Source organism: Puma concolor, chromosome A3, assembly GCF_028749965.1.
Source record: "Puma concolor isolate L17-30 chromosome A3, mPumCon1.1.hap2, whole genome shotgun sequence".
Lineage (NCBI taxonomy): Eukaryota > Metazoa > Chordata > Mammalia > Carnivora > Felidae > Puma > Puma concolor.
The window spans coordinates 98,450,676-98,468,773 of NC_141669.1; the positions used below are offsets into that span (position 1 = coordinate 98,450,676).

The window sequence follows — 18,098 nt, forward strand, 5'->3', positions numbered from 1 at the left end:
TCAAATGCACACACACACATGCACACACACGTTTGTATGATGTGTATGGTTTGTGGTGTTAAATGTGGCTCTTCAAGTGGGCGTGGTGACAAAGTTGAAAACCCTGCCCTAGATACTGAGAAAACGAAAGAGCCCAGCTGATGTGGTAAATTCCTGTTCCGGGGCAAAAAGGTTTCTGTCTCTATGTACATATATGTATTTATTGAATGTAAAAGTAAGACATTTCATGAAGGATCAACCTAGTTTCTGAGGACGTGAAATAAATCTGTCTGTTTGGCCACGTGTCCCCTCCCATAGTTGCTGCAGGAAGGCTTATAGGTCTTGCTCTGACATTGTTGTCTCTCTAAATCGGGGATCTTCACTTTTTCTGTGCCCTGCCCCACCCCCCAGCAGTCTGGCAAAGTCCGTGGTCCACTTCTCAGAAAAATGTTAAAGGCGTATAATAAAAATAAAGAACATATAATTAAAACAAAACCAATTATATTGAACCAGTTATCAAAATATTACCAAATCATTTTCTATATAATAATACATGTGCTTATATTAAATACAACTAGCAGTGGGTCTAATGCAACACAAGTTGTGTTTTCTCTCGCTGCTGTAAGGAATTACTAAACATGCAAGGGCTTGAAACAGTAGTCCCTTGTCTCGCAATTCCATAAGTTAGAAGGCTGGGTGGGCTTGGTTGGTTTTTCTGCTCTGGGTCTCACAACGCTGATACAAAGTTGTCGGCCGGCCTCCTTATCTGAAGGCTCTTGGTGGAGAATCTTCCAGTTTCAATCAAGTTGTTGGCAGAACTCAATTCTGTGTGCAGGTGGGATTGAGGACCCTATTTCTTGCTGGCTGTTGGCCAGGAATTATTCTAGAAGCCGCACACATGCCTTGGCTTATGGCCATCCTCAAATCCAGCAACAGTGCTTGGAATCTTTCTCAGGCATCTAATCTCTCTGACTTGTGCTTTTAAGGGCTCATGTGATCAGGAATAATCTGTAATAATCTCCCTATTTTTTTTAAGTCCACTGATTAAGAGCCTTAATCACATCTGCAAAGTCCCTTTTGCCATGTAACCTAACATATTCATGGGCGGAAAGCTAAGGGGCAAAGGTCATGGGGACCAAAGTCTGCCTAATTAGCACTAATTAAAACACAGATGTGGCTGGGCCCACCCAAGAGTTTCTGACTCGTTCTGGGATGTGGCCCAAGAATTTGCATTTCTAGACTTCCAGCTGATGATGCTTCTGGTCTAGGAATCACACTTTGAGAACACTGGTATAGGGGTGGGCCCTAGGTTGGGTCAGAATGTTTTACATCTGGCCTACCTTAGTCCCTGGCTTGGGGCTTTCACATCCTATTCAGGAGTCGTTCATGGCTGGCTTTTTGTTGATTTTGAAAGGTTTTAGTGACTGCCCAATAGAGTAGCTAAGCTGAGTGCTCTAAGGGAGATTTGGTGGCTTAGCCCCTCAGTAGTGCCAATGCTGACTAGGGACAGGGGAGGGGGGTGGGGCAAGGAGAACTCCTTGTAGCCTGAGGGCTCCAACCTGGCACAACCAAGGCATATGGTTCTGCCTGTGGTTGGAGCTACTGATGCTTCCAGAGCCCTCCATAGCATGGTCCTCAGGGTGAGGTCCCTAAACCAGCAACATCAGCATCACCTGGGAACTTGTCAGAAATGCACATTCACAGGCCCGGCCCGGCCCAGACCTACTGAGTCAGGAACTTTGGGGTGGGGCCCAGCAATCTCTGTTTTAACAAGCCCTCCAGGTGGTTTTGCAGGCTCAAGTTTAAGAACCCGCGTCCAGGGGTACTTGGGTGGCTTAGTCGGTTAAGTGTCCAACTTCAGCTCAGGACATGATCTCACAGTTCGTGGCTTCAAGCCCACGAACTCTGTGCTGACAGCTCAGAGCCTAGAGCCTGCTTCAGATTCTGTCTGTCTCTTTCCCTCTTTCTCTGCCCCTCCCCTCTCATGCTCTGTCTCCTCAAAAATAAATAAACATTAAAAAACAAACAAAACACTAGTCCAAAGGATGGAAGAAACAGCACCCTCAGAGCTGGCAGCCCCTTCTTTGAAGCCAAACATAGTCCATGCATGAGATCACTGGGATGGCGCTTCCTAGAGGTGGAAGAAAAGGGACAGGCACTTCTGGCTCCCTAAATTACATTTCACTGAGAGTTTCTGAGGCAGGGACATGGAAAGAGTCATGTATTACTTGGAAAGAGTGAACCTCCCGAGTATCATTTCTCATTAAAGTTGCCTAGCACCATCTAGTGGTAGATTTTGGGAAGACAGCATGTAATCCGTGAAGGACACTTGATTTCTTCCATTTCCTTCTTAAATTGTTTTTCTTTTTTTTTAATGGAAGTAAATTAGTATACAGTGTTATGTTAATTTCACGAGTACAATGTAGTGATTCAACAATTCCACGTGTCAGTGCTCATTAAGATGAGTGTACTTTTAATCCCCTTTATCTGTTTCACGCTTCCCCTCTGCCCCCTCCGCTCTGGTGACCACCAGGTTGTTCTCTGTATTTAAGACTCTGTTTTCTTTGTCTGTTTTTTTTCTTTGTTTGTCCACTTACTTTGTTCCTTAAATTCCACATGTGAGTGAAATCATATGGTATTTGTTTTTCTCTGATTTATTTCACTTAACATTATACCCTTTAGTGCATCCATGTTGTTGCAAATGGCATGACCTCTTTTTTTTTTTTTATGGCCTGAATGGTATTCCATTGTATATGTATATACCACATACATCTTCTCCATCCATTCATCTACTGAATGGGAGGAGATATTTGCAAATGACATATCCAATAATGGGTCAATATCCAAAATATATAAAGAACTTACACAACTCAACACCAAAAAACAACTAACCCAATTAAACATGGGCAGAGGACCTGAAGGGACACTTCTCCAAACAAGACATACAGATGACCAACAGACCCATGAAGAGATGCTCCATATCACTCATCAGCAGGGAAATGCAAGTCAAAACCACGATGAGGTATCACCTTACACATATCAGAATGGCTAAAATCAAAAACACAGGAAACAACAAGTGTTTGTGAGGATGTGGAGAAAAAGGAACCTGTTTCCTTTTTTAAAAAGACCTTGGACCCAAAGGAATCTGGGGGCCTAAGAGGACCAAAGAGGTCACCCGTCCAGATGGGGCTCACTGTGAGGCACTGCCAGGGTCCCACTGACCCATGCTGTGCAAAAGCAAGCCCCACAGCTGTGCTTGAACGCTGACTCCTTCGTTCATCCGTGACTGCCAAGTTCCATGTGAGGTTCAGCAAATACCGATCAGAGCATGATGTAGCTCCTGCCTGCAGCGGCTCACAGACGACCTAAATGGTCCAAGGAGAAACACAGCAGTCACTCTTGCTCAGGATGAAGTTCAGGTTGCAGCACGGCCCACACCTTCCACCTGCCTCGCTCTCCAGTCTCCATGCAGCTACTCCCCTCCAAGAAGCCCTGGGCTGGGAGTGAGATGCTCTCTCTTCTTCTCCTGACCCTCTTGTGGTTTCTGGCACCTGCCCCTTGGCTCATCATGTCTCCTCTTTCTGGAAGCACCTTCTCTTCTTCAGTACCCAGGACTGGCCTACTCTGACATCTTCCAGCATCTGAGGGCCTCCCTGTACTTTGTGATGCCCTGGGCATGTCTCTGTGACCGAGCCACCTCCCCACACTGGGCTGTGGGCTCTAAGGAGGAGTGTCCGCATCTCATTCTCAGGCAGCCAAGCTCGTGCCAAGGTTGTTCACATCAGAGATGTCTCTTTAGCCCCCTTTAAGGCAGTGAAAGTGGGGCTCTTATTATTTTTCTTGAACACCTGTCTTCTGATACCTCCCAGGGCAGGTATCCCTCCCGCAAATTCCATCAGAGGACAGCCATCACCCACCCACCCACCCACCCCCAACAGCAAACCACCAGCTCGTGAGATACACAAAAAATCATGCTTGCCCTGTAAGGTTCAAAGGTTACAGGTGACATTTTTCTAGTTTCTGATTTCCTGGTTTGTGACAACGCTTTGCTATCCCGTTTACCATTTAGAAGTTGGCTAAGTGAAGGTGCTCAGGGACGGAGGGGTCTGTGCGTGGATCACCCTCAGTCTCCCCCCAGGTCTTCAGTGAGAACACGCTGGTGTTGCTTGCCTGTTGACGTGTGGGAATAGGGGGTTTTCCAAGGGCCTGGAGTGAGTGCATGTGTGTGTGTGTGTGTGTGTGTGTGTGTGTGTGCGCGCGCATGCACATGTACTGCTCACCTGCAGCTGGGAGGAGGCTGACACAGGGAGGCCCATGGTTTCAGGAAGTGTCTCAGACCCTGCACAGGTGGCTCTGAATCCTGTACTTATTGGCAAGTCACTTTGTGCCTGTGTGCCTCAGTTTCCTCATCTGTAAAGTGGGTGCAGTAGCAGCCCCTGCCCATATGGTTGCTGTGAGGCTCATGACTTGTTCCCAGTGAGAAGTTGCCAGCACAGACCATTGTCCCCACCCCGGGCTGGGGAACCCATACCCAAAGGGGGCAGTCGATTCGCTTCACTCATAATCTTTCCTTGTGTTTACTCTGTTCTGGAACACTTCAAACATATACAAAAGTGAGAGGACAGTCTCATGAGTGCCCATACCCCCATCCTCCAACACATGGTCCCTCCTTCATCACCTGCACTCCACATATCCCCATGTGATTGTGAAGCAATCCCTGACACCAGACCATCTCATCTGGCAGTATTTCAACTGTACCTCTAAAAGATGAGGGCTGCTTTTATAGAATGTGAGGCCGTTAACCCACCTCAAACATTTTTTTTAATGTTTATTTTTGAGAGAGAGAGAGAGAGAGAGAGAGAGAGTGCACTTGCAGGGGAGGGGCAGAGAGAGAGGGAGACAGACACAGAATCTGGAGCAGGCTCCAGGCTCCGAGCTGTGCTGCCGGGGCCCCAGTGTGGCCAAGGTCCCCCAGGCTTGTTCTCGGGACTGCTCCATAGAAAAGAACGTCTGACTTCAGGGTTCTTCCACTCCTGGATGGCTTCTTGTCTCTGAGATTCAAGCTTCAAAGGGGGTCTTTTAAATTCCTTATTTCCTGGAAGCATTTCCTAGAGTGTATGAACCCTGGCGTAGGTAAGAAAATGTGGCCGCACCAGGAATTAGTGGTATGCCTTGGTATTTGACATGACAGGTAACTGAATTTAAAATCTTTTTTTTTTTTTTTAACGAGGAACAGAAACTCGATCACAGTAGCTTAAGCAGGAAAGGGTGCGCTGTGATTTTCTTTTGAAATAATTTTAGACTTCTCAAACGCTACAAAAATAGCACACAGGTTTCTCACAGACTCTTCACCCAGCTTCCCCAAATGTTAGCACCTTCACTACCACAGAACCATGTCAGGAAATTAACGACAATACCATCCTGGTAATAGACTTGACAAACACTTCACAAATACCCCACCAGCATTTTTTTCCGGTCCTGGATCCTACTTGCAAATTAGGTGTTGTATCTCCTTAGTCTCCCCAATCTGGGATAGTCCCTGCCTTTCTCTGTCTTTGATGACCTTGATGGAATTATTTTGTGGAATGTCCCTCCTTTTGGGCTCCTCGATGTTTTTTCAGGATTAGGCTGAGGCTATGCATTTGTGGCTGGAATCCACAGGAGTGATGTGTCCTCAGTGCGTCTCATCAGGGGAGTGTCATGTGGGCATGTCTTCCTGCCGGTGATGTAACTTGGATCACTTGGTTAAAGTGGCGTCTGCCGGGTTTCTCTACTGAGAAGATACTCTTTTTTCCCCCAGAGGAGCAAGATATAAAAGGTCGTTTATGAGATTTGAGAGCAGGGTGTGGGGCAGGAACCAGGAACTTGGATCTGAGGCAGCTGCTTACTCCCTCTCTTTCTTCTCTCTCAACTCTGTTCGCCTTTGCCCTTAGGCTTCATTTCTCTGCCCCTCAGGAGAATTGCCTTTGTCAGTTTCTCCATGCACGTTATGAAAGATGGCCACTCCAAAATGGCGGCCCCAAGGTTATATGAATCTGCCACCCACTCTCTGCTGTTTCTGAGATCCCTTTCCAAATTCCACAGGGAGGAAGCATGTGATAGGCCTGTCGGAATCAGGCCCGGCCCTGGTTCTGTAGGTCTGGTCAGGAGAGTGGAGTCACAGTGCTGCTGGGACTCCTCTATGAGTGAGGTGGTACAGGTATCAGACAAGGGGGATGACATAGGCTGACAGATGACTTCCCAAAGTGTTGAGTATATGTACCCCTTCTTTTCCTCCTTCCCTCTCTGCTTCCCTCCTTCCCTCCTTCTCTCCTCTCCTTTCCTTTCCTTTCCTTTCCTTTCCTTTCCTTTCCTTTCCTTTCCTTTCCTTTCCTTTCCTTTCCTTTCTCTCCTCTCCTCTCCTCTCCTCTCCTCTCCTCTCCTCTCCTCTCCTCTCCTCTCCTGTCCTCTCCTCTCCTTCCTTCCTTTTTTCTTTCCTTCCTTCCTGATGCAGTAGATACATTGCTGAAAACCTTTGTAAGCTGTTTTCAAATGTCATCACTTAGGGAACTTCACTATTCTAAAGCGACGTCTGTATGTAAAGTGAGGAATCAAGGGCACCTGGGTGGCTCAGTGGGTTAAGTTTCTAACTCTTGATTTTTCTCACGGTTTGTGGGTTCAAGCCCTGCATTGGGCTTCATGCTGATAGTGCGGAGCCTGCTTGGGATTCTATCTCCTTCTCTCTCTGCCTCCTCCCCCGCCAAATAAATAAACTTTAAAAAAAAAAGTGAGGAATCAGGTGTCCTCCTAGGAATAATCATTCTCTAGATTTGTCCAATATGCACATTCAGCTGCATGTGAGATACCTGGTGGCAAACATACATGAAGTTGAATTCAGATACCTGTCCAGCCCCCCCACGACTCACTGTGTGGACCAGAGACAGGGCCAGTAATGTCACGTGGGCACTGGTTAGAATTGTAGAGCCTCTGGCCTCCCCCAGACTTGCCGAGTCGGGATCAGCAGCTTAACAGCGTCCTCCAGTGGTTCAAATGTGCAGTGAATTTTGGGATGGTCTAGGTACAAGTGGCTTTTTGGTTTGGTTTGTTTCATTTTGTTTTGAGGACTGATAAGGCACGGTGAATTCTTTTCTACTTGGGAAAATGCGATCGTAAAAGTCACGACTGCACACATACTAAGCTTGTAAATAAATACACATGTTGCTCTTTGCACATTGTTGGGAGCTCTTAAAGTGACTATAAGGCCACCTTATATTCTGTCATATTTCTATTTTCCTACCTCAATTTGGACTTGTGCTGTGTCACTATGCACCCGCCCCAACTTAATCATTTCAGTGAAAATAGCATCTTGTCTATTTAGTATGTGTGCTTTTTTCTATTTATCTTAAATTTTTTTTTAATCTTTATTTTTGAGAGAGATACATACAGAGTGCGAGTGGGGGAGGGGCAGAGACAGAGGGAGACAGAATCTGAAGCAGGCTCCAGGATCGGAGCCGTCAGCACAGAGCCCGAGGTGGGACTTGAACTCACAAAACTGAGCTTAGGACCTGAGCTGAAGTTGGACGCTCAACCAACTGAGCCACCCAGGAGCCCCAGGGCAGTTCTATTTATCTTTTAGCCAGGTTTATGCTAACTCAGAATGTGAGTGATACAGTTTATTTGAATTGTACATTTTATTCCACAGACAGGGGTTTTCTTTTTATTTTCGGGGTTTGTCATCCGGAGACGTCTGTGTCTTGGGGAGAGGTGGGGTGGGTTTCCTTACGGCTGTGTCTTTGCCCACAGACAGCGGCCCTGGAACAGGCAATTAAAGATGCCCACGAGTGTTACGATGACGAGATTCAGCTCTATAACGAGCAGATCGAAAGCCTGCGGAAGGAGATTGAGGAGACTGAGAGGAGCCTGGAGAGGTCTTCCTATGACTGCCGGCAGCTGGTGGTCGCCCAGCAGACCCTGAAGAACGAGCTGGAGCGGTACCACCGGATCATTGAGAACGAAGGCAACAGGTGTGGTCACAGACGGGCACGGCCCAGAGGCTGCGCGTCTCTCTCCGTCCCGGCCGCTGGCTTAGTTCACAGGTCCTCGTTGGGTGCTTCCTGTGTGCCAGGCACGGTTCCAGGTGGTAGGGGCGTGGCAGGGGAGGAATCGCAACCCCGTGGCCTGGTGGAGCTGGAATGCTAGTTGGGGAGGCAGCTGATGGATGGCTTTGTAACAGATGACAAGTACTAGGGAGTGAATTGTGATGGGGGAGAGGGGAACGGCAATGGGGCGATGGTGGGAATGTTTGAAATTTTAAGTAGGGTGGTTGCAAAAGACCCCATGGAGAAGGTTGCTTTGGGCCCCACAGGCCTCTGGGGACATAGATGTCTTAGCAGGTGGGATGACCGGGAGTATTTAATGAGATGCTGCAGGTGAGGTGCCTAATGCAGTGCCTGGCACTCGACAAGCGATCGGAGGTGTTGGTGTTATTAGTGCTGCTACTGTCATTGCTTTTGTCACCTGGTCGCATCAGTAATGTGGCTGTCAGTGCACTGGCCGTCTTGTTCATAGTGGAGCCGTGAGTTAAGCTCCATTAACTTCAGGATAGCTGAGAAATTACCTCTATCCCCATCCCCTACCCCTGTCCCTACCCCTGTCCCCTATCCCTATCCTGTTTCCCTGTCCCTATCCCCTATCCCTGTCCCTATCTCCTGTCTCTATCCCCTATCCTTATGCCCTCTCCTTATCTCCTGTCCTAGTCACCTATCCCTATCCTTATCCATGACATTATCCCTATCCCTGTTTTTCTCCCTATCCCCTATCCCTATCTGCATCCCCATCCCTATCTCTCTCTCTCTTCCTCTTCCCCTGTCTCTATCTCTGCATCGTCTACACCGACACCTACAGTCTCCATCATGACTCTGTCATCTGGGTGTACTGACATCTACACTTACATCTGCATCCACAGCCACACCATCCACCTGTACATGTATGCCACATTACCTGTGTCGTCTGCTTCTGTGTCATATAATCTGTACCTGCACCGACAGCATTACGTTTACACTGACACCTGTAACATCTACCCCTACACCTATCCCTACATCTACATCATCTCCGCCTACCCCTACACTTACGTCTACACCATCTATGTGTATACCGTCCACACCTCCATCTACATCACCTCCATCCACATCTACACCTACGTCATCTAGATCTATGTCATCTTCATGTGTGTGCACATTTACACCTGTACCTACATCAAGCGTGTCTGCACCTACGTCATGTCTGTGCACACCTATATCATGTACATGTGCATCTCTCTATATGTGCATCTGCATTATTTATATCTACACCTACATCATCTATATCTGTGTCCATGTCCCTGGCCATATCCATAGATATCATTCAGAGAGCAGATTGGAGACTCATAGAAGGTACCTCATAGAAGGACTGTCACTTTATTAAGTTGTGGTTCTTTGATTAAGTTTTGCTGATTTGGGGGTTTAGACTGCATTAAAAGAGAAGCACCCAGAATTGCCCCACCAGGAGCAGTTCTTTCCTTGTCTCGTGAAATTTTAAGTAGGATGGTCGCAAAAGACCCCGTGGAGAAGGTTGCTTTTGGCCCCACAGGCCTCTGGGGACGTTAATGTCCCCATGGGTGCTCTGTCTTGGCCGTGAGTGCTCCAATGTTTTAGCAGAGAAAGCAAGATTTTCTTTTTCTTTCTCTAATTATGGTCAGTGGATTGTTGCGTAATCCTACGTTATATTTGCGTCACAGTGAACGCTTTATGCACGCGTGAAAATATGTCTTGAACTGGCATTTAAGTGACTGTGTGGAGGTTTTTGTTTTGGAGGCAAGACTTCATAAAAAGGTCATTGGGTTGCCTTTTTGCTGGTTTGCTTAGAACTTCGAATTTTGTTGTAATTTCAAGTTGGTAGAAATGTTGTAAGCATAGAACAAGGAACTCCTGAACACTCTTTTCTCAGACTCACCACTTGTCTACGTTTTGTCTTAATTGCGTAGTCAGTTTTTTCTCTACTTATATATAATGCATATCATGTTTTAAAAAAGAATTGGGGATACCATATCCTGGTTGCTGTAAATACTTCCACCTGAGCTCACTACTTTTTTATTAAAAAAAAGCAAAAACAAAAACTCTGTTCAACAGAGAAGTGCCATTTTTTAGATTACAAGCAACCCCCATTTTATAATTCTCCTGTGTGTTTCACAGGGTATGACTCGAGCTCAAAGAAACCCTTCACATCCTCATCTAGTGTATAAGTGTGTATATGTTTCATGAATAGTGTGATTTAGAGAAAGCTTTCCTCATTTTTGGTCACATTAAAGAGTCACTCTTAATCCCCCACCATCTGTTTGGTTTGATGAATTCAAGATGGCGATCATCCTCTTTCTGGTTCTTTCTCCAGGCTGAGCTCTGCCTTCATTGAAACTCCTGTCACCCTGTTCACCCCAAGCCATGGAACCTTTCTCAGCTCTCGGCTTGGTGGGAAAGGTAATGCTTCCTAACCCTGGCTTCTGCTGTTTTCTATCATGGAAAAGTGGGGGGGAAAATCAAACGGCTTTCTTCTTGAACTTAACATTTATGCTTCCTTCTGATCCATTTGGAAATTAAATGCTTTTATATGAGGTCTTCTCTCTCTGATTCACTCCCACAGGTGCTGAGTGACTGAGCCAGAATGTTTACAAGGAGAAAAAAAGACTGGGGGATAGGCCACCTTGGGAATGTCATCCTTGAACTTGAAGCATTAAATTGGGGGGAAATATAATTCAATATTCACCTTAGCAAAGGAAATGAGCAATGCCGTGCAAAAGTGCTTAATGCGGTGTCTGGGGCAGAGTCAACGCTCAATTATCGCTCACTTCTCTTCCATGCAAAACCAAGCACAACCAGCTTGGTTGGCAACCATGGCTTCCGTCTTTCACGTTTGGTCCTTTGGGGATGGTTTCATGCAGCTGAGAGATGTTACCTCACAGCTAAATCTCCCTAGTGCTGAACAAACACAGTGTTGTAGGAGAAAAGAAGAGGGTGTTGCCTATAGTGCTTTCAAATCCACGTCCCTCAGAGAGCTCAGAGGGATTTGTGGAAATGGGGTTTCGGAGTCTGAACGTGTTGGAAGGGGGCAGCAGTCCCAGGGACTGGGACTGGCTCTGGGAGCATGCGGCCACACACGGGGCCCTGTGCACACAAGGGTCCCCACACTTGGTGTAGTGCTCTGCTGTCACTGTCTTGAAATTCTTTTTGTTTTTTCTGTATTAAAAATTTTTTTTTTTTTATTTTGAGGGTGGGGGGAGAGATAGAGAGAGAGAGGGGATGCACACACGTGGGAGAATGGCAATGAGAGAGGGAGAGAGAGAACCCCAGGCAGGCTCCACATTGTTAGTGCAGAGCCCAACGTGGGGCTTGAACTCGCAAACCACAAGATCATGACCTGAGCTAAAATCAAGAGTCAGGGGCTCAATTGACTGAGCCACCCAGGCACCCCACTGTCTTGAAATACTTCATGATTTTGAACAGGGCCTTTCCCTCTTGTACCGGGCCCTGAAATTCTGCAGCAGTTCCTGTAAGCCCCCCCTTCCCCCAGCAGGCTACCTTAGACAAGTCCCTTTGCACATCCCTTCCTCCCTTATGGCTTCATGGCTCATTTCTGCCATTCCCTGGTCACTCAGCTGTCTGAGTCAACCTGTGCTAGGTGCCTTCGTTTTGTCTGTCAGTCCTCTGGTTCATGGCGGGAGGGCATGGATAAGACCTCTGAGATGAAATCTGCTTGCAAGTGGAGTTGAAAAGCCTCATAGACGAGGCAAGGCGAGATTGTGTGTGTTTTCTTAACCGTTCAGTTTTTCCTTTTAGAAGACAGCCTTGGGATCAGGGGATTCCCATCATTTCTGAATTTAGTACTTTGCTTCCTCTTTGGCCCAGGAGGAAAGGGATGCTACTGAAGGGGCATTTGTATCTATTTAGCTTGGGATGCGTGTGGAGCACGGGAGATTGAGTCCCCTGCCTGAGGCCATTCAGAACACACTGGAGGCCCAGTCCGCTCTGCGAGGATAACTCTGTAGAATGAGTTCCATCGACTAGCTGGTAGAGCCAAGTATTCACCATGAGCTCAGCAGGAGCTGGGGTGGGGACTCCGAGTGTTACTGCAGTAGAATGTCTCAGTAAGTCGCAGCCAGTGGGGTGGGAACTGTGAGAACTGTCAGAACAGGCAGTACCTTCCCTCCTCTCTGCAAGCCCAGAGGGGTCAAGCGACTTGCCCAGATTCACACAGCTGGTGGCAGAGCTGGGACCTTAATGTGGGCCATGAATGCTGCTGGTCAGATCCAGGCATCTTTCTCTGTTCTTTTTGCCTCATGTATGGTAAACTCTACTCCTGCGCTAGGCCTTGGTCTCCAAAATAGCATATTTTCCCACAAACACATTTTCTTCCTCTTCCATTGACAAACTTGACTTATGCCCCTGCCCCCTCCCCCCCTTTTTTTTAGATCTCACTAGGGCTGTGCAGGATATAACAGCAGCAAAACCAAGACAGAAAGGTCTCCCCAAGAACATTCCAAGGAAAAAGGAGATTATAGCTAAAGACAAAGCTGATGAGAGTCTGGAAGACATACCACTGAAAGGTCCAGAAGACACAAAGCTGGTACAGGTGGTACCCAAAGAAGAAGGTGAGTCTAAGCTTGAATTAGGAGCCGAAGAAGCAAGTCTCCCAACCCCAGAAGGGGCTCCAGAAGACGTGCCAGATGGAGGGCAGATAAGCAAAGCCTTTGGGAAACTGTTCAAGAAGGTCAAAGACAAAGTGAAAAGCCCCAAAGAACCCGAACCTCCGGCTGACCTCTACACCAAAGGGCGGTACGTGCTGGTTTCTGGGGATGCCAGTTATGTGGACCCTGGGTTCTGTTCCTTCTCCATCCCAGCCAAAGGTGGAGTGGTTATTTCCATTGAGGATGACTCTGTACATCGCGACAGCACTGTGGAGCCCTCTCCTGAGCCACCCGGGCCCCCTGTGGAGAATGGACAGGGGGACCTTCAGGAGAAGGAAGGCGGAAAGGCACCTGACCAGCATACTGCCGACAAGAAGAATGAGATTAGTGCCGAAGAACCGAAAGGGCCTGGGGAGAAACATGATGACCAGAAGGAAGAGAAGGAAAAGGAGGAGGAGGAGGAGGAGAAGGAGGAGAAGGAGGAGAAGGAGGAAGAGGAGGAGGAGTCGTCGTCGTCCAAGGGGCCCTGTCCCGTGATCACACCTGGTCCAGAGGGACCATCTACACCCCAGTCGCAAAGGCCTGGGATCGGTCAGGGTGGATCTGGGGGGCATACGGCTAGGAGCAGTGATGCACAGGAGAGAAGTCCGCCCAGGACTTTGGCATATGAGAAGGTGGAAGTGATGGAATCCATTGAGAAGTTTTCCACGGAGAGCATCCAGACGTATGAAGAAACGGCTGTCATCGTGGAGACCATGATTGGGAAGACAAAGGCAAACAAGAAGAAATCGGGAGAGAAGAGCTCTTAAAATGCCCGGGGTCAGTGGGAAACAACGTCTTTGGGGCCACTGTAGGGGAAGTGCCTTGATATTTTAGAACAGATGACAAAAGAGTGAAGGTTCCTTGTTTGGATTAGACCATAGTTGGCCCTTCTGACATTGCCAATGAAGCCTTAATTAAAAAGTTTTCTTTGCTTGCACACCCTTTGTCTAATTAACAGGGGCCTTGGGAGTGTAGGTGGGTCAGCCATGCTCAGGACAGGGATGCCCTGTTCAGGGGCCATCAAACCCTGCTCCTTTAAGGAAAGAGACATGCCCTTCATCACCGGTCATGGAGAGACTCATTAGAGTCTCTGGACCTCACACAGAGTGTCTGGGCCTCACACAGAAACATGCTAGTGGATGCATTGGTGCCTTTTTATTGCATCTCAAGCACAAACACCTGTTCACATGGAGGAGTGTTTTGTTAGAGGTGCATGATGAAAGTTGTCTGTCTTAGTTTGGGTTCGCTGAGAAGTTGATCCTGAAGCAGGGATTTGAGTGTAGTTTCTTTGGGGGTGTGATCCCAGGAAGCGCCAGAAGTGGGGTGCAGGAGGGAGCCCGGGACGGCAAGGCAGCCAATAAGAGGTCTGCTACCAGATCAGTTAGCACTGCGGGCACTTGGAGCTCAGTCGCCCCAAGGGATTCTGGGAGATGGAGTAGAACCCATGCCCCAGAGTTATCCTGCCCGAGTGAGGAGGGAGCTGAAGTATCTCCTCGGGTCCGCCAGTGGGGAGGGCTGCTCCCAGGGCACTGACTTCAGGGGCAAGAAACCCTCAGGTGCAGAAATATAGCTGCAGGCATTTGGACATCGGGCATGGAAATACATGGGTCATGAGGATCTAACTGGGGCACCCAGGCCTTTTGCCACAGCTTATGTCCCGTGTCCTTTTGTCTGAGTACTGAAAATGTTCTCACTGAGAAATTGCAATCCTAGGTCAGGTTCAAAAAGAAAAATCAAATGTCACTGCGTAGTCCCTTGTGTAGGATTTAGTTAACTGATTGGTCCAACAAGCACTCATGAGCATATACCGTGTGCCAGACAGCGTGCTGTGCTGCTGGGGGGAGATTTTTCACGTTTATCAGTGATCTCAATTATCGTCATATACGTGTATCTGCATGCCCCTCTTGCACACATACACACACACGTGTACATATAGATACTGTGTCACATCCTAGGAAACAAATTCCTTCAAACTAGAATTTTTAAAAAATGTTTTAATGTTTACTTATTTTTGAGAGAGAGAGAGAGAGAGAGAGAGCGTGAATGGGGAAGGGGCAGAGAGGGAGGGAGACCCAGAATCTGAAGCAGACTCCAGGCTCTGAGCTGTCAGCACAGAGCCCCACCCAGGGCTCGAATTCATGAAGTGTGAGATCATGACTTGAGCTGAAGTCGGACGCTTAACTGACTGAGCCACCCAGGTGCCCCACTTCAAACTAGAGTCTTTACAAAATTTCTGTGTTGCCTCTAGGCATCTGTTTTTCTACTACTGGTCCAAAAGAATTTTTTTTTACTTCTAGCAATTGAGAAACTGCTCCTACCCTATGTAGATGCTCATATGGGCACTGAAGAAATATGCTTAGAAGGATTATTACATCTGCCTAAACAAAAGTATCCCATAAGACAGTGACACGTTATTAGGCAAAATTGACGGAGTCGTAAATTACATTCTATTATTTCTTTGTTATGAGTAATAGAAAGAGTACTTAATAGTCACCTTTCCTATTCAGAGTGGTAAAAAAAATCTTGTTCTGAATTCATTTGAGGTTTTGACTTCAAGAAAGAAATATGCTTTTGTTGTTCTTTCTAAAAGATGAATGGAAGGGCCCACTCCATTGCACACTTTTGAAATATTTATAATTTAAAAGCTTAAGAGAGAATGATGGAAACCATTAGCTAGAGCCCGGAATGTACTAGGAATTTGGATCAGTGTATGTTATATTCAACATCACAGCCACTGAAGACTTTATCTCTTCCCCGTGAAGTCTTTTTACTGTGTGGACTATATGTTCAGTTCATATTCTTATTTTCAAAGGCAGGGTATCACTTTGGAAAGAAATGTTATTTTTATATTACATTCAGTCCACCATCAAAAATGGACTGGGGGTCTGTTCTGTGCCATGCATGGTTCTGGGCACTGGGGAGACAGCAGAGAAAAATCAGACGCGGTTCTGCTCTCACAGACATGACATTTTGGCATGGGGAGGAAGGACATGCACAAGCAAGCAGATAACTAAGAGAAAATTAGTCTGACAATACTAGGAAAGGAACCAACAGGACGACATGTAAGAGTGGCCATGGGTCTACTTTGGATTGAATGGTCAGGCAAAGACCCCATGAATGCGGTGACGTGATCTGAATGACAAAGTGGGCCAGTCATGTACAGAGCTGAGGAAGGAGCATTTAAGTGCAAAGGCCCTGGGGCAGGAATGATCTTAGCCTGTTCAAGGAGGCAAACTAAAGGGGACTACAGAGGGCCAATGGAGGAGGGGAGGTCAAGGAGGGAGGCAGGAACCAAGAAAACACTATTTCCTGGCAGCCTCGCCTCAACCTCAAGCTGGGCTCGCCATGTGGAATGTGGGACTGCTTACAATGGACACTTTGGGGTGTAGTTGGGCTAGTTGCCCCCAGCCCCCCAGAACCCTACTTGCTCTTTTCTTGCCTCCTTATCTCCACTTGCCCTGCTTAGTTTGTTTTCCCCAAGGAGCTGAAGAATGGGTTCATCTCCTAGCTTTCCCTCTCCCTGAGGTCTCTGAAAACAAGCACTTTATAATTTTCTAAAAAACATTTCTTGTCAGTAAACACGGGGGCTCAGAGCAGGCCTTCCTGTAGCTCGGTGACAAGAGCACCCCGGAGCTTGGACAAGTCCTGGAGTGCCTAAAGTGCCAGTGCTGCAGGTGGCTGGTCCTAACTGTTGCACCAGAGTCCCAGCCTCAGGTCCGGGACTGAGAGTCTCCTGGAGCTGCCTCCTCCACAAAGAAGCTGAATCCCAGCTGCCCACCCCTCCCATCCGCCAAGCGCTGAGTCGGTGACCCGTAACTGCTGTCGTGGAAGCCACCATGGGTGTTGATCCCCCAGTTTCCCTGACCCTCACTGTTCTGGTTCATGCCTACATCCCCATGCTTCTCATGCCAAGCACATATGACTCTGCCTTGGGGGATCCTGTGGTATAGGATTGTGCTCGGTCCACACACCCGGCAGGTTGGGAGCACTGGGGTGTTGATGCTCCTGGAGGCCACCCTTGATCAGGATGGATAGGACCTGGTGCATAAATACCCCAGCTCCTTCTCCCCTCCATTGGGATAACTCTGAGGTGTTCTACACTCCCCCTGGGGGGTCTGAGCCCCAGCTGCCCGCAAAGAAGCCCATTCACCCACATGTCCTGAATCAGTTTCCCTCCACTCCTGCCTTACTTTCTTGTCCCCTGTATATAGATGCTCCTTTCCAGTAAACGACTTGACCTCAACTCCTTGTTTCAGACTCCGCTTGTGGCAGGACCCAACCTAAGATGGCTGGTTGGCACATGCCCAGCAACAACCCCCACTCCTCAGGTGGCAGCCCCAACTTTGTGGGTTTTTTTTAAAAAGATGTATTATTATTATTATTTGGAATGTTTATTTATTTTTGAGAGAAAGAGAGAGAGAGAGATAGAGCATGAGCGGGGGAGGGGCAGAGAGAGAGGGAGACACAGAATATGAAGCAGTCTCCAGGCTCCGAGCTGTCAGCACAGAGCCCGACGTGGGGCTCGAACTCACGAGCCGTGAGATCATGACCTGAGCCGAAGTTGGATGCTCAACCGACTGAGCCACCCGGGTGCCCCACTTTGTGGGTTTTTTTTTTAAAGGTTTATTTATTTTTAAGGGGAGGGGCAGAGAGAGAGGGAGGCACAGAATCAAAGCAGGCTTCAGGCTCTGAGCTGTCAGCACAGAGCCCAACATGGGGCTTGAACTCACGAACCCCAAGACCATGACCTGAGCTGAATTCAGATGCTTAAGCAACTGAGCCACCCAGGCTCCCCTCAACCCTGCTGCTTTAGCATGAAAGCATGCTAACATGCAATATAAAAGTGAACAGGCATGACTGTTTTCTTTCTTTTTTTTTTAACTTAAAAAAAATTCTTTCAGAGAGGGATAGAGTGTGTGAGCAGGGGAGAGAGGCAGAAGGAGAGGGAGAATCTTAAGTAGGCTCCAGCCTCAGCTCCCACAACTGTGAGATCATGACCTGAGCTGAAATCAAGCCAAATGCTCAACCAACTGAGCCACCCAGGTGCCCCATGACCGTTTACAGTAAAAGCTTACTTATAAAAACAGTCAGAAGTCTGTATTGGGTCCCTGGGCTGTAGTTTGCTGATCCCGTGATCTAGGGGGTGCTCCAACAGGGTCTAATACAAAATTAATTTACATATCAGAAGACATTTATTTTTCTTCTCTCTCTCTTTCTTTCTTTCTTTCTTTCTTTCTTTTTTTGAGAGAGAGAGAGAGACAGCATGAGGAAGGGGCAGAGAGAGAGGGAGGGAGAGAGAGAATCTCACACAGGCTCCACACTGTTAGTGCAGAGCTTGAAGCAGGGCTCAAGTTCTCCTGAAGCGGGGCTTGAACTCACGAAC

At 47.6% G+C, this 18,098-nt stretch overlaps 1 protein-coding gene across 6 annotated transcripts in view; it reads left to right on the forward strand.

Moving 5' to 3' along the window:
* The window catches only part of BFSP1 (beaded filament structural protein 1), a 70,938-nt gene extending 57,286 nt beyond the window's left edge, over positions 1-13,652 (forward strand). For all 6 annotated transcript variants that reach the window (XM_086701635.1, XM_086701631.1, XM_086701637.1 and 3 more), the window contains 3 exons: positions 7,762-7,982; positions 10,384-10,469; positions 12,458-13,652. In XM_086701635.1, the coding sequence (XP_086557761.1) occupies positions 7,762-7,982; positions 10,384-10,469; positions 12,458-13,482 (1,332 nt within the window). In that variant the 3' untranslated portion in view covers positions 13,483-13,652. The remainder of the gene's footprint in view (positions 1-7,761; positions 7,983-10,383; positions 10,470-12,457) is intronic.
* Positions 13,653-18,098: the final 4,446 nt, after the last annotated feature.